Genomic DNA, 16,373 nt, shown 5'->3' on the forward strand with positions numbered 1-16,373 from the left:
AGCCACAAGGGAGTGAAAGGGGAGAAGTCAGAAAGGAGCCATTTGGAGGCTTGTCGAAGACAAAAAGATTTATGATATAAGCAAAAATTAGGGAAATTTACACCAACATTATTTGTGGTCCTACGAAGAGAAGAAAGAGAGATCCTTGATTTTTATTTTTCCAACGAAATTTAGATAGACGGGAATCGATTTGTTTAAAATAGCAGGCAGGAATGTGAACAGGGAGCATGGAAAGAGTATAAATCAAAATAGGAGTAATCATCATCTTGATTGATTTCAACCGACCCCACCATGAAAGAAAGAGAGGATTCCAAGAGGAAAGTAATTTGTCAATCCGAGACAGGATCGCAGACATATTTAATTTAATAGAAGAGGTGATAGAATTGGAGAACCATATACCTAGATATTTGATTTTGGAACTATTCCATGCAAACCCAGTGGAAGAAATGGAATGAGGAAGATAAAATTTAGTGAGGGGAAGAATTTCTGTTTTGTCAGAATTAATTCTATAACCAGAAACAAGGGAAAAATAAGCAAATTCTTGTAATAATGGAGGAATGGATTTGTCAGGATCGGAAATAAAGAGTAGGATGTCATCTGCGTAAGCAGAGTGTTTTAAATGTTGCTCACCATACGAAAAACCAGAGATGGAAGCATTATTGCGGATTGAGGAAAGGAAAGGTTCAAGAGCAAGAACAAAAAGAAGAGGGGATAGAGGACATCCCTGACGGACCCCACGTTGTAGGTGAAAATAAGACGAGATACGACCGTTAACTAATACTGAAGCTCTGGGGGCTGAGTATAACAAAGATATAAGAGAAATACATTTGGGACCAAAGCCATGGCATTTCAAGGATGCAAATAAAAATGACCAATCTACTCTATCAAATGCTTTTACAGCGTCAACAGGTATGGCCGCTAAAGATGTGGAGAGAGAGGGGACTTTGTTTAAAACATTAAGAAAAAGATGAGAATTATCAGAGGTCAACCTGCTTTTGACAAAACCACATTGCTCTTTACCAACTAAATGAGGTAAAAGAGGATCTAAACGTAAAGCAAGTGTCTTGGTAAAAAGTTTGTAATCAACATCAACCACAGAAATCGGTCTACCATTTTTGCAAATAATAGGATCTCGTCCTTCTTTATGAATCAGGCAAATTGTGGCTTCTTGAAAAGTACCTTCTGTTTTACCAGAGAGAAAAAAGGAATGAAAAAGGTTTAAAAGCTTAGGAAGGAGTAAGTTAGAAAAATGTAGGTAAAATTCAATTGAAAAGCCATCAGGGCCAGGTGTTTTCCCTTTCTTTAGAACAGACAAAGCAGAGGAGAGTTCATTAAGGGTGAGGTCAACCTCAAGACCAGAAAGATTACGATGAGACTTGGATAAGGATGGTAATTTATCAAGATAAGATTGAATGAGAGAACTAGAGGGAGGGGACTCTGGGGTGTACAAATCTTCATAGAACAGTTTAAATTCATTAAGGATTTCTTGATCCTTATGAAGAAGACTGCCATCCGCAGAATAAACAAAGTCAATCAATGTATGATCTTTATGGGATTTAAGGTAATTTGCTAGAAGTTTTCCAACTTTATTACGACCACCATAATAGCGAGCACTACTACGGAGATGTACGGAAGACGCATTGTCAGTCGAAATTTTGTTGAATGCCATTTTAGCACAAATCAAGGCTAGAAGAACTTGCGTTATCCGATGAGGTATAAAATGTATGCTCTAAAGCTTTGATGTGGGCCAAGGTAGCTTTATGTTGCTGGAGAAAATGGTTCTTCTTTCTTGAGACAAAGTCTATAATGAAACCTCTTGCAGTAGCTTTAAAGGAGTCCCAAATCATGTAAGGGGTGGAAGTAGAAACGTTATCAATGTCAATAAATTCATTAGCAAAGGTGGTGAAAGAAGAGGAGAAAAGAGGGTCAAGAAGAAGAGAGTTGTTGAAACACCAACAGGAGGACCTGGGATGTGGTGGAAGTAGATCAAGGTCAGTTATGATTGGGGAATGGTCAGAAATAACGATAGGTTCAATAGAAGAGGATAATAAGTTTTGAGATAAAGCTATAGTCTAAACAAGAGAGAGAATTGTGAGGGGGAGAGAAGAAAGAGAAGTCAAGGGAATCAGGGTGAGTGAGCCTCCAAGAGTCAACAAGATGTGTTTGGGAGATAGTATCCAACATTTTTTATGAGATCTATGGGGTGTAAAGCGTGTTTGTGATTGGCAATCAAGAAAGGGGTCAACAACTTGGTGACAGTCACCTCCTAAAATGAAATTTTCATCTCTAAATTGAATTCCTTCTACGATTTGGCTGCATTTGTTCACGTTACCCGGTGCATACCTGTGTGCCCATGTGGTGCCTGGGGCAGCTGCATCTCTCGTTGGTTCCTGTCTCTCCCTCCCGCCGTCGCCGGACATCGCGACCGCAGTGTGGGGGGAGCGTAAGACGGGACTACATTTCCCAAGATCCCTGTAAACCCCGGAAGCGGAATTGGCATAGTTTCGCGCCCGAAGGCGCTACTAAAGTGACTCCGCCCCCGGCAGAGCGGGGGTTCCTTCTACGATTTGGCTGCATTTGTTCACGTTACCCGGTGCATACCTGTGTGCCCCTGTGGTGCCTGGGGCAGCTGCATCTCTCGTTGGTTCCTGTCTCTCCCTCCCGCCATCGCCGGACATCGTGACCGCAATGTGGGGAGAGCGTAAGACGGGACTACATTTCCCAAGATCCCTGGAAACCCCGGAAGCGGAATTGGCATAGTTTCGTGCCCGAAGGCGCTACTAAAGTGACTCCGCCCCCGGCAGAGCGGGGGTTCCTTCTACGATTTGGCTGCATTTGTGCACGTTACCCGGTGCATACCTGTGTGCCCCTGTGGTGCCTGGGGCAGCTGCATCTCTCGTTGGTTCCTGTCTCTCCCTCCCGCCGTCGCCGGACATCGCGACCGCAGTGTGGGGGGAGCGTAAGACGGGACTACATTTCCCAAGATCCCTGGAAACCCCGGAAGCGGAATTGGCATAGTTTTGTGCCCGAAGGCGCTACTAAAGTGACTCTGCCCCCGGCAGAGCGGGGGTTCCTTCTACGATTTGGCTGCATTTGTGCACGTTACCCGGTGCATACCTGTGTGCCCCTCTGGTGCCTGGGGCAGCTGCATCTCTCGTTGGTTCCTGTCTCTCCCTCCCGCCGTCGCCGGACATCGCGACCGCAGTGTGGGGGGAGCGTAAGACGGGACTACATTTCCCAAGATCCCTGGAAACCCCGGAAGCGGAATTGGCATAGTTTTGCGCCCGAAGGCGCTACTAAAGTGACTCTGCCCCCGGCAGAGCGGGGGTTCCTTCTACGAATTGGCTGCATTTGTTCACGTTACCCGGTGCATACCTGTGTGCCCCTGTGGTGCCTGGGGCAGCTGCATCTCTCGTTGGTTCCTGTCTCTCCTTCCCGCCGTCGCCGGACATCGCGACCGCAGTGTGGGGGGAGCGTAAGACGGGACTACATTTCCCAAGATCCCTGGAAACCCCAGAAGCGGAATTGGCATAGTTTCGCGCCCGAAGGCGCTACTAAAGTGACTCCGCCCCCCGCGTCGCGGGACCGCGCGCGGGCGGCGCCGGGCTAAGCCCGGGCAAAGGGCGGGCCCTCTGTGGCCCTCAGAGGCACAAGGAGGCCGGGCTGGGCCACATCTATGGGCTGAAAAATCAGGGTACTGTAAGCCGATTGCTTTGCAAAGCTATCGTGGCCCACTTGTGAGGCTGAGTGGTGGACAAAGTTCATAACACCTATATGTTGGTCACTGACATTCTGAAGTATAACCTGGGGACCTTAATCTATTCTTCTGATGTGCCCCGACCACTCGGGCAGTGAAACACTAAATTGTGACTGTGATTTGCTCATTTTGTGTGGGATATATTGAGAGAAGGGGGACTGTGACCGATAGGGTACTATGGCTTCCAAACCTAAAACAAGATCATCGAAGAGAAAACCAAGTACCCCATTGATTGCCAAACAAACTGGATCGAATATTGCTAATGTAGCTGGACACTTAGTCCCCCCCACTGCCATAGATCTGATGTTACGAAAGGTCATTGGGGCGGTGGATGGGGAGATTGAGCGCGCTGAGAGACGCCTTTCGATGACCCCTACAAACAACCCCCATTCACAAACACAGAGTACACGCTCGCAGGTGTTAGACATAAATCTCTGTGATAGCTCACAGGACAATACCCAAGATATCTCATCTGAAAATGTGCCTTGTGGCCAGCTGGCATCAGAGATCGACCCTCCCCTTGCTAGGTCAGCAAAAAGACTATTTGTACCAAAACACAGACCACCTAAAAGGCGCATAAAGAATATGCATACAAGGAAATTAAAACCAATTAACATGGGTGGGAAGACACAACCGCTAGATGATGAGATTATAGAAGTAGATGTGCAAGGCCCACTAATCCCGCCAGGATGGCTCCAACCGGTAATAAGTGACCTGCAAAAACATTTAGAAACCTTCATTATCTCCCAAATAAAACCTTTAATTAGCAAAATAGATAAAATCACAAATGAATTGCAAAAGCTAGGGAGACTGAAGGAAAATATAAATTCCATTTCTATTGGAAATTCAACTTCAATTGAAACCCCCTCTTCAAGGATATTCCCCATGAACAATAACTGCGCAAGCAATGAGCCATGTACTATTGCCCAGGTCCATGTGCCGCCTAAAACTATAGTCCACTTGCAAAACAGAGGCTATAATGAAAATGAGAAAGAACCTAGCGCTAAACCCCAGGTTCCGCAAAGTCGGGCGCAGACGTTGCTAGGGAAGGTCGTCTCTCACAGCCAGGTAAATAAACAACAAAAAGATTATGAGAGTAAAGGAGAAACTCTCCCCCCCCCCCCCCTCGTATACATTTACCTCCCCAAACAAGCCCCTATGTTGTGGTATTTGCTGGGGTGCCTGAACTTAGGATGGGTCAAAAAGAGCCATACTTAGATTTAAAAAACAAGATTATCAATTGGCTTAACATACACAGACCTCTCCGGGGGCAGGAAAGGGGAGAAATTATTCATGTGAGGATCATGGCTGGGGATCAGAGAGAAGGATATTGAGGGGGACTGTGTCATTGTAAATTTTAGGAATCCGGGTCTAGTGGAATACATATTGGGTAACCTTAATAAAAATGTAACTAGTACTGTACAATCTATGCCACTAGGTTATTTCTATCCGAGAAGCAGAAATACATATCCCTTGGCCCAAAATCAGGGCATGAGGGAAGGAGGAATATAAGGTTATAGGAAAAGAAAACCTGAACATAGTCACTTCTCATCACTGGATCTGGATGGCCTACAGTGGAAAAACAGATTCAGTCCCCTTCAATACCTGGACGAAAATGACTGACTAACCAACCTTGATATACAATCTGCGGGGAAAGCAATCAGAATGACCAGGGATAACATTGATTTAACTCCTACAGGAAGATATATACCGAACCCCCAGGAAGGCTTCCAGCAGAATCAGAATGGGGAGATACAAGACCCCCGGCCTGAAGAGAGGGAGGCAGATGCTTTCCATATTTGTGGCTCAAACTTGATAGGGGAACAGGGGGGAAAGGTGAAAATTACATCTTGGAATATAGAAAGCTTAGCAGGAAAAATAGCCAATGCAGATTGTAGGAACCAATTGAGGGACTCCCATATAGTAGCTTTACAGGAGACTTGGGCGGTTGAGCCCGACCTCTACCATTTGGAGGGTTACAAGTTATTTGTTGTCCCTGCACAAGAGAGTAGGGCAGGCAGAGCTAAAGGAGGTCTAATAATTTATGCTGACATTAATTTAAAGGGGAGATGGACAGTGCCATCTTGGACATCCAAAAACTTGCAAGCAATAATATTTCATGGCTATGGGATGAAGGCACAACTATTTAACATTTATAACTCAGGCTCAGGAAGCGGCACTAAAACCGTGCTGGAGGAACTAGACTCTAGATTAAAACAGGAAGCCGATTTAAGGAAAGTCGGTGTAGATTTATTTGTCCTCTTAATGGGAGATTTAAATTGTCATTTATGCCCATACTTGACTTCAGTAACTACGGATTGGGATCTTTGTCCAGTTAGTAAAGGGCCACACTTTGAGCACAGCTCGGAGGGCACATCACTTACAAAACGAATAGGTAGTCACTCATTAGTACATACCATGGATTTAGTAATCCCAGGGCCAAAGGGTACCTTGGTACCAACTTTTAAAGGTAGGGGATGTTCGTCTATTATAGACTACATCCTGATAACCGCCTTCGCCAAACAATGGGTTGGGATGGTATGCACTAAATGGAGTCCCTTTAGTGATCATAATCCCTTATCTATAGAAATACTTTGCAGGGATTATGTTGAAATGAATAAACAGCTGGATACTATCTTACAGCCTTCAGATCAAGGAAGGCGTTTAAAATGGGCAAAAATCAATGCCTCGGAATTTTATACCGCATTGATAGTAAAGGGGAAAAAGTGGGTTGAAGAGTGTCTAGATTTTAAAATAGAAGGAGCTGACTTAGTAGCTGCCTTCAGCGAACTAACTAAATTGGCTGAAAAATTATTGGAGGCAAAAGGTCCTAGAAAATCTGGGACCCAACCAAGATGGTTTGACGCAAGTTGTGCACGTGCACTAAGAAATTTAAAATTAAGTCTTAAAGTAATTCCAAGGGACACAGTGGAAGTGGCAAAGTGTAGGAAAATCTATAACACCATGATCAAAGAAAGGAAGGCTTCCCTAAAAGTAGAACTATGGGCTGACTTAAGAGAGGCCGGCGAAAACAGGGATTTTATTGAATTCTGGAAAATCATAAATAGGCCCTGTTTTCACGACCAAAACGCCCCGGTCATTAGCACAAACATCCTCCCGCAGCAATGGGTGACCCACTTCGAGAGTCTTTATAATCAGTCTATAGATCCTAAACATAAAGGGGAATGGGATGGTAATAGGAGCTGGGTGCAGGATTTCACACTTTCCGAGACTATCCAGGCAATTAAAGGGTTGACTCCAAATAAAGCCCCCGGGCCTGATGGCACCCCTCCAGATTTGTATAGAAGTAATATTGACTTGTGGGCGCCAATTTTAACGAGGGTGTTAAATGCAGCTATTAAGACAGGACTCCCTAGGTCGTGGTCCACCGCCTTAATTGTACCTATTTTCAGGAAAGGAATAGGGACAATCCTCAATGTTATAGACCCATATCACTGATCGACGTTTCGGCCAAAATACTGGGGCGGGTGATCCTAAACCGCTTAATGATCTGGACAGAAGAGCACCATGCAATAGTGGACACCCAGTATGGTTTTAGAGCAGGAAAGTCGACCAGTGACCAATGTTTAAATTTATACCTATTGGTCGCTAAATACACCAGAGCGAGTAACGGCACCATTTATATGGGATTCATGGATCTGGCGGCGGCCTTTGACAATGTGAATAGAAGTAAACTTTGGGAAAGGATGAGCACTTTGGGGATTGACCAGGGACTTATAAATATTCTAAGAGAACTACACTGGAATACCACAGCCAGGGTTCGCTTTAGTATGGAGGGGGGGCAAACTGACTCCTTCCCATGCTCTAGCGGAGTAAGGCAGGGGTGCATTCTTGCCCCCTTCCTTTTCTCATTATACATAAATGACCTGGAGTCATGCCTCATAGCCCGGGCAGTGGATTGTCCCAAGGTACGGAAGCGTCAAATACCGGTACTATTGTACGCAGATGACACGGTCCTGCTTGCTCGGACACCGAGAAGTCTCCAATCTCTGATTAATGGATTTGTGGTCTTCATGGAAAAATTAGATCTGTCCCTGAATTTGACCAAGTCCTTTGCACTGATTGCAGGCAAAAAACTCACTAAAAAACGGTGTTCAAAATTGGGACTCATACCATGGGCATTGTAACCACCTTCCCATATTTAGGTCTATTACTTGATGGCAAGATGCAATTTGACACATTATTAGAGGAACATTGTACTAAATTGGCTTCCTCATGTGGTACAATTATGAACTTTGCCCAGAGACTGGGACGTTGGTCCCCAGAGCAAATAATGAGCCTGTATCGCTCAATAAGCACAGCCAAAGCAGTATATGGAGCCGAGGTTTGGGGCTTTCGGGATGCCAAACAGTTACAACTAGAGGAAGACAAATTCATCCGGAGAATCCTCAAGATCCCACACTCAATACCAGCTGAAATTGCACATTCCGAACTCGGAATCCCGTATATTGTAGACCAGGTCAAGATTAGACCGGTCCTGGCTTGGCTTAGTATTTGGGCTAACCCGGAGGCTGTATTAAGCCAAGAAATCCTCTCTGACTGTATACAAATGGACAAAGGGATGTTAATCCCTTGGTTGAAATATGTCAAAATAACTTTAGAGTCCATAGGTCAGCACACCCTTTTTAGCACCCCTGCCCTAATTACAAGGAATAGTAAATTACAAATAAAAAGACTGTTGCTTGAAAATTTGGAGAGGCTTAGGGAGACTAAAGCTTTTGCACTAAAACGTTCAGTGGTAGTATACTCCCTAGTTAAAGAGGCACCAGGTATGGAACCGTACCTATTTCTGATGCATAATCAGCAGGACAGGTTTTTAATGTGTCGTTTTAGGCTCAATTTGTTGCAAAATATTTTAGCTTATCCGTCTGGTTTTACTGCAACTATTGAGCAGAAGGGTGCCTGCGGCTGCGACAATATGTCTCCACAGGACACCCTTCATTTTGTATTATTATGTCCATTTTATCGTTATCCAAGGCGTATGTTTCTGGTTGAAATTTTAAAAAGTGGAAAATTTCGTCATGCTAAAATAGCCCTGCTGTTTCTTCAGAGAGCAAATGATATGCATACTTTATGTTCAGTAATAGGTTTTTTAAAAGCGGCAGTAAGACTAAGAAATACCAGAGACTAACCTATTATGAATAATATATTGATTCTTTTTGAATTTTAACAGGGTGATAGATGGTTAATTTTGATATTGATGTGATATAAAATCATGTATGTTTCTGTGTTTTAAAATATGTACTTTTTATGATGATTTTTTTAACCATCGAAATAAAGAATTAATTGATTGAATACATTTTTGTGTGATCATAGGCCAAAAGGAGCAATCAGGATGAGTGGGACCATAAACATTAAAAACAGTCAAAGAGATATTATTAATTAACAGATCAGCTAATCTACCTTCTGTATCATTTTCTTGCGATATAATTTTACAATTTAGTTTCTTATGACATAGAATTATTACACCATTTTTCTTATTAGAAGTGGGAGAGACTAAAACTGATCCTACCCAGCTTCTCTTCAATTTCAAAGCCTCAGTTTCTGTTAGATGGGCCTCTTGCAGAAAAACCAGGTCAGTGTTATAAGAGGCAAAATGTGATAGAATTCTCTGTCTCTTAATAGGGTTAATGAAACCTTTCACATTCCAAGAAATACCTCTGAATGTAAAACCATCAAAAATACATTAAAAAACGACAACAATAAAAACAAAACGTACAATATTAACACAGATGCAATAAATACTGTAATCAAACTTACAATCCAAATACAAGTACACCATTAGAGAAAAGGAGGGAAAGGGAAGGAAAAAGGAAGAAGGGAAAGAAGACCAAAAAAGGAGAGGATTGAAAAAAGAGACAATAAGAGAAGACAGTACATGACAACCACCAATGCAGTAAAGGAATGTAGATTGAGAAAAATAGAGAGGATGACGACTGTGATACGTACCTTTTAGGGGAAGACAAAAGAAGATGTGCGGGAAGTGGCGACACGAGGAAGACGGCACAACTAACCGGGGAGGTAGCGTCATAGCGGGGAACATATTCGATAAACAGGAAACAGAGAGAAATGCGTTAGAGGATATGAACTTTTTTAAAAAAAGTACCTATAGCAAATAGAAGAATATAAAAGAAGCATGGAAAACAATATACGACAAACATAGTGCTACGATACAATTATTAACAATAGAAACAGTAAGTAAAACCAAGCAAGAGTAAATTTAAAATAGAGGAGAAAAAAGTCAAGGTCTGGCGGTTGAAGAAGAGAGAGGGCCAGAGACATCCATCGACGATGTGGAATGTGACTGGATGAATTTTCTCAGCTCTGCCGGTTCCTCAAAAGTGGAGGTTTTATTTTGGTAAGTAACCTTGAATAAACATGGGTGAAAAAGTCCATAATGAGCTCCAAGTGTGCATAAGGGAGGTCGAAGATCCAAAAATTATTTCCGCCGTTTAGCAGTCGCAGAGGAAATATCCTGAGATAAAAATATCTTAGCACCTGACCAGACAAGCTGTTTTTTATGTTTAGCTGCATTTAAAAACAGAAAAATAACACCTCGTGGCTTGGAAGGAGCAGCTGAAGAAGACAAACGAGGACACAACCTGTGTGCTCTCTGTATATATATTCAGATTTGTAGATGCAGGTAGGTCCAGAAGCTATATGAGAAAATTGCTGCAGAAGGGAACTGGATCATCACCTTCTACATTTTCTGGAAGACCATATAAGCGTAGATTGTTGCGCCTATTTCTGTTTTCCAAGTCCTCAGCTGATTTTTTCAGCCAAAGGACCGCCTTCTCAAGGACAATTAATTTTGTAGAAACAGTTTGAAGTTCATCAACTTGCTGTTCCACTGTGGAAATACGAGAGTCCATAGAAGCCCACTTAGTGTCCATAGTCTGTAAGCGTGTGTTAGCATCCTTGATAAAGGGGCGCAAAGCGCAAATTTCCTCAAAGATAGTGTCACAAGAGATCGGAGAAGTAGGCTTTGGTGGAGAAGGAGGGTCCTGTTTGAAGCGTTTATTAGCGGCAGATGAAATTTGCGTTTTAATTGATGCTGATGACGAAGTTGACTTTGAAGAATTGGATTGCGCCATAGTGATAGTTTTCCTAAATACAGGAGCAGAGGGAAAAGACACTGACACTGGAGACTGAGGTATGGATCTCTTCTGTGTAAGTAATAGTTTCTTGCTCCTGCCCATAGGGTAGACAAGGAAACACTACGTGCGAGAAAAAAAATAACACCAGTGAAGAAGTATAATGACTCACAGTGCGGGAGGTAAGCTTCACAAGTGGATGCGCAAACAGTTAAAAAATACAGCTGTATTGTTATTAAAGTTAAAAATATGACTGGTCAAGCATAAAATGGCAGAAAAAATAAGAAATATCATCAAAAATCAGGAAAGCAGCATAGTAATTGAGGTGTAATGCCAGGAAATCCTCACAGGGAAAAACAAAATGGCGGCCTCAGAGGAGATAGAACAATAAAGAGAGGTTTTACCTCAAAATACAAATAAGTCACCCATTTCAGGCATTTGAGGGTGATCAGGAGCAGTTCCGATGCCTAAAACTCTCAGTTTCGATGTTTAGAGAGAGTTTTCTGCTGCAAATTTTACCGCGACATTTCCGCCGCGACATGGAACTCGGAAGCTAGGCGGCCATCTTGTTTGGCGCCGCGCGCGCTCCCCCCATGCATAGATTATTTTTATTTGCACTAATTAATGCACTTTTCAGGGTGTCTTCTGTGACGTTGGTCTGTCACTGAAGAGGCAATTTATTATATAAAAAATATGCTAATTTGGACTTTGATTCATGACATAGTGCTCTGTCTGTTGTATCACCAGACTACTCTGATGTAATGTGCCAGAGGCGCTGGCCAAATGCAAGAATGAGTGGTGCCCCAGACAGCTTGCTCATTGTGTTAAAGGGGTGTGTGTATGTATATATTCCACCGCTTGCTATACCTAAGTACATACTCCTGACGGGCCTGGTGCAACTGCGGTCAGTAGCCACCATGCGATATGCATAAAAAAACATGCATCCAAGAAAGCCAGCATGCATTCCCGTGATCCTGCATAATTTATTTGCATTGTCACAGTAAATGCATTTCAGCGATAGGCGTTCCTCAGAACAACAAAAACACTTGGCCAGATGTGAACTAATGGAAACTGAAGAAATCCTATCAGTGGCAAAGGCCAGGCCCTCCACAAAACTCACAGCTTGCTGCATGTATCCTTTGGCCGTGCACAACTGACAGATGCTCCTGGCAGCCAACCTCCCAGTCCCAAATTGACCATGCGGTTTGCAAGTAATTACCAATTTTAGGAGCTCTACTTTTGTGCAGATGTGTCAAATGGTGCCAAACATATTGGCATATCAAAGCTTTTTTGACCCCTCCCCCTTTATTCATTGTGTTCACATTCGCATTCAAACTGGAATCCCTGATCTGGCCATAACCTGACATGGCAACAGAAAACGAGAGCTGTAAATTCCTGTCACCCGTTGTGCAGATTTGACCACGGGTGCCAAAGTAGTTAGCAGAATATTTGTTTTGTCCCCGCTCTTTAACCATGCCCCACTTTAGGTGCCCCAGTCTGCTCTGTATTCCTCCTGTGACTTGGTTCTGTATTACTGCACCCCTGGAAATGTGCGGTGTTGTAAAGGTTCTTGGGGACCAGTGCAAACAGGAAGATATGCCTCAGGTACTCTGGTTAGGTAGTAAAGGTTTGTCATATTTAGTGTGCTGTGGGTGCATCTTACACCTGGGCCCCAGTGCCATGGCACATGCTGCACTGATCATACCTATGCCCCTGAAGTCGACACAACTTTAACTGTGACAGGCCCTCTGCCACCTTGAACGGCATCTGCCAAACAGTTGTGCCTTTTGGAAGGTAAAGGTGGCAGGCATAGCGGGCACTGCAGGCCGGCGATCAGATGTCGGTGTTAAAATGTAGGGCTAGATGGCTGAAAGAGTTGTATCAGCATAAAAGCAGTGCGATAATGTGCCTATTTGTGTCAAAGCTTCCATGTTACAGAACAGTAGATGTTTCAGCACCCAGGATAATGTACAGCATGGCTAAATACTTATTAGGTCCCAAAGGCGAGACCGGTTGCATTGCAAATGCTTTTTTGATTAACTGTTAAAAATAATTATTGAATTTATTTCTTAGCTGCTTTCAACCTATATTAGATTTAGTATATCTGTAATAACAAAAAAACACTATTTTCCAATGGAGCAGCCAACCTTGATAGAGTGAAAATAGCTTTTAGGCCTTATTTCGCCGTAAGGGCGCGTGGAACATTCAACATTTACATGTCCTACCTTAAATAAAATGCACCCTGTGTTATGGGCATTAAGGCCTACTTAGGAGTGGCCTATTTATATATAAAAATGACATTTTTGAGTTGTCAAAAGGGTTTATTGTTGGCGGCAGAATTTGCAGTTTAATCCTGCACAGCCAGGCTACAATGGAAGGCCTGGAGACGGGGTTGCTAGGTCTTGGCACAATTGGTGCTGCTGGACCACTGGTAGCATTTAACTCACAGGCCTGAGGTACACTCTCTACCATATGCTAGGGACTTATAGATAAGATAAATATGTGAATCTGGTATATACCAATGTCACCATGTTAAGAGGGGGAGCATAAGCAGTTTGCAACTAGTAGCAGGAGTAAATTGACTAGAGTTCTATGGTCAAGAAAAACAGCTCAGGCAAACATCTCCCTAATACAGAGAGTGTGACTGACTACAGGAGTGGACAAGGATACCAATAAATAGGATTACCAATGCTAAAGCCATGTGAGGAGGAGAACAACAGACACTTTGGTGACTTTAGTGATACACAACTCTCCCTCACATACAAACATTGCCATAGAGAGACTATGAGGTCCTGCATCATCAAGATACAACCCCCCTTCCCCCCAACAGGTCAGAGGCAGCTCTTCCCTCCCAGCTGGAGATGGTAAGCATATGACTCCCTTAAGGAAGGATATGTCTCTGTAAGTGGCTGTGTGTTGGGTGTGGAGAAGGCAGTGCCACTGCCTATGGTTCTGTTGTTTCCTTCTCCCTGTTAGTTCTAGTTGTGATCCTGTCTGCATCGCCCACTAATAGCTGTGCAGGCATTTCGGTGGATCAGAATTCCAATAGCTATCCCACCTTCCCGCAATGCCAGCCATCACTGCAGTAACATTAGGGAAACGAGGACCCGTGGAGTCTGTTTAAGGGTGTCTCATGTCCAACTCTGCTCAAACTCGGCACATGCTTCAGCGCCTCATCTGGGGTAGTTAGTGCTATATAATTGCAATATTTACTATGTATCTGTTCTCCACAGAGCCCCCTCCTACCGAGACAGCTGCCTACCGTGGCTGCACCAGTGCAAAGACCAAGAACGACTACCCACAGGACGCTTCATACAGACTGCAAAGCATTGAGACTCTGGAAATCAGCAAAGGCGTTTAAAGACATTTTGAAAACACGACTCTGAAGCAAGGATCCCTTTTGCACCGAATCCTGTCAAAGCTCACTGCACTCATCCATGTTTAAATCAGGAAACAGCTTCTTTACATAATGATTATTAGCAACATTTGACCCATGGGAACCAAATAGTTTATCTTCATCTTATCTTGTCTAACTGTCCCACAATCATTGTTTATCTGTTTATCCATCCCAAAATATAAAGTAAATGTATTCACTCTATATTTGTTTGTGAAACTTCTATTTATTTGCTGTATGTCTAATCATGAAAGGTTGGGTTATCTGCATTCATTATTTTGGTAGAGACTTTGTGTATGAAAAATCAACATTTCTGAAACTTTTGTAAGCCATTCAGTGGCAACAGTCATTTAGAAGATGGTCACGTTTAGAAGATGCCACAGGAAGAGTCCTAGAGGTATTCTTGAGGAAAAAATAAATAAATCTTCTTTAAAAGTCCCAATCTACATTTGATTGCTTCTAGTTGTCCTCACTAGCAGATAAAGAGTTACAGCAATACATATAGGGCTTTATTATGATGAGGCCCGGAAAGGATCCGACCGCATCTCCATTTAATTTCCTTCTGCTGCATTCCAATGCTGGGGTTCGGAAATTAAACTGGTCGGTCATTACAGCTGGCTTCTGACGGGCTCAAGGAGTCCGTTGGCCAGTCGGAGGCCTGCGTATAATCGCAAAGGGCTGCCTTTCCGCCCTTGGATTTACGATACACGGTCTCCGGCAGGATTTCCATGTCGGGCTTTCTGACATGGAATGCTTGTCGGAGAGCAAGTTGGTGGCCCCTTGCCTCTGGGACCTCCAGTTGGAGGCCAAGGGGGCACCTATTGTGCCTCCCCTGTTCAACTGGGGTGGCATGGTGATCAAAACAATGATGAATTTAACCCAGATCTCTTGAATGGGGGTGAGTATTTGATTTGCTCTGCATTCCATCCATTATTTGTGTGTCTTTTGCTTTCTCACCCTAATTGCGCCTGGTATGCCCAGACATGTTTCCCAGGCTCACTGTGCCCCTGGATATCAGCAAGCCCGGGGGATGAGCAGTGATGCCCCAAAACCGGTCCCAGGATGTTTGTTTCTGATCCTGGGAGGACCTGGCTTGACAGTTCAGGCTGAACTGTTCCCATGAGGCACAGGGTCAAGACTGATTTGCATATGGCTTGGTCTAAACTGGGGTGGCATGGTGAGCAAATGAACAATGGATTTAACCCAGATCTCTTGGCTGGGGCTGATTGTTTGATTTGCTCTATAGTCTGTCCATCATCTGTGTGTCTTTTGCTTTCACGCACTAAGTGCGCTGGGAATGCCCAGATACGGGTCCCGGGCTCAATGTGCCACTGAACTCAAGCTAGCCTGGCTGATGAGGAGTGATGCACCAAAGCTGTTACCAGGATGCTTGTTTCTGGTCCTGGGTGGACCTGGCTTGGCAGTTTGGGTTGGATTGTTCTCATGAGGCACAGGGTGAAGACTGATTTGCATATGGCTTGGTCTAAACTGGGGTGGCATAGTGAGCAAAAGAACAATGGATTTAACCCAGATCTCTTGACTGGGGCTGAATGTTTGATTTGCTCTGCATTCCGTCCATCATCTGTGTTTTTTACTTTCTCACCCTAAGTGTGCCATGTATGCCGAGATGTGGGTCCCAGGCTCACTGTGCCACTGGATTCAAGCTAGCCTGGCTGATGTGGGGTGATGCCCTGAAACCGGTCCCAGGATGCTTGTTTCCAGTCCAGAGAGGACCTAGCTTGGCAGTTCAGGCTGGAATGTTCCCATGAGGCACAGGGTCAAGACTGATTTAAATATGGCTGGTTCTAAACTGGGGTGGCTTGATGATCAAAAGAACGATGGATACGATGGATGTAGCCCAGATCTCTTGGCAGAGGGTGAATGCTTGATTTGCTCTGCATTCCATCCATAATCTGTGTGTCTTTTGCCCCCTGTTCATCCCTGCACCATGTGGCAGGCACCCTGAGGTGCCTTTCACATGGTGCAGGGATGACCACAGACTCCCATGCCTTTATGGGAGGTTGTGTCATGGCCCGTTTATGGCCGTAACACTAGCTCCCATAGGGGAATGGGAGTATGCGGCCGAACAGTGTTCAGTTGCATCGTG

General features: G+C 44.0%; 1 protein-coding gene across 2 annotated transcripts in view; it reads left to right on the top strand.

The window, feature by feature from the left end:
• The window catches only part of LOC146808860 (phospholipase A2 inhibitor and Ly6/PLAUR domain-containing protein-like), a 157,116-nt gene extending 142,515 nt beyond the window's left edge, over positions 1-14,601 (top strand). Inside the window, exon 2 of one of the 2 annotated variants that reach the window (XR_014965496.1) lies at positions 14,106-14,240. Coding sequence is in view for 1 of the 2 variants with exons in the window: in XM_085614246.1 (XP_085470372.1) it covers positions 14,106-14,233 (128 nt within the window). In the remaining variant the exon portion in view is untranslated. Of the gene's footprint in view, positions 1-14,105 lie in introns of both variants that reach the window. The other variant, XM_085614246.1, reaches the window with a different exon arrangement.
• The last annotated feature ends 1,772 nt before the right edge of the window (positions 14,602-16,373 follow it).

This window comes from Triturus cristatus, chromosome 7 (genome assembly GCF_964204655.1).
Source record: "Triturus cristatus chromosome 7, aTriCri1.1, whole genome shotgun sequence".
Classification (NCBI taxonomy): domain Eukaryota; kingdom Metazoa; phylum Chordata; class Amphibia; order Caudata; family Salamandridae; genus Triturus; species Triturus cristatus.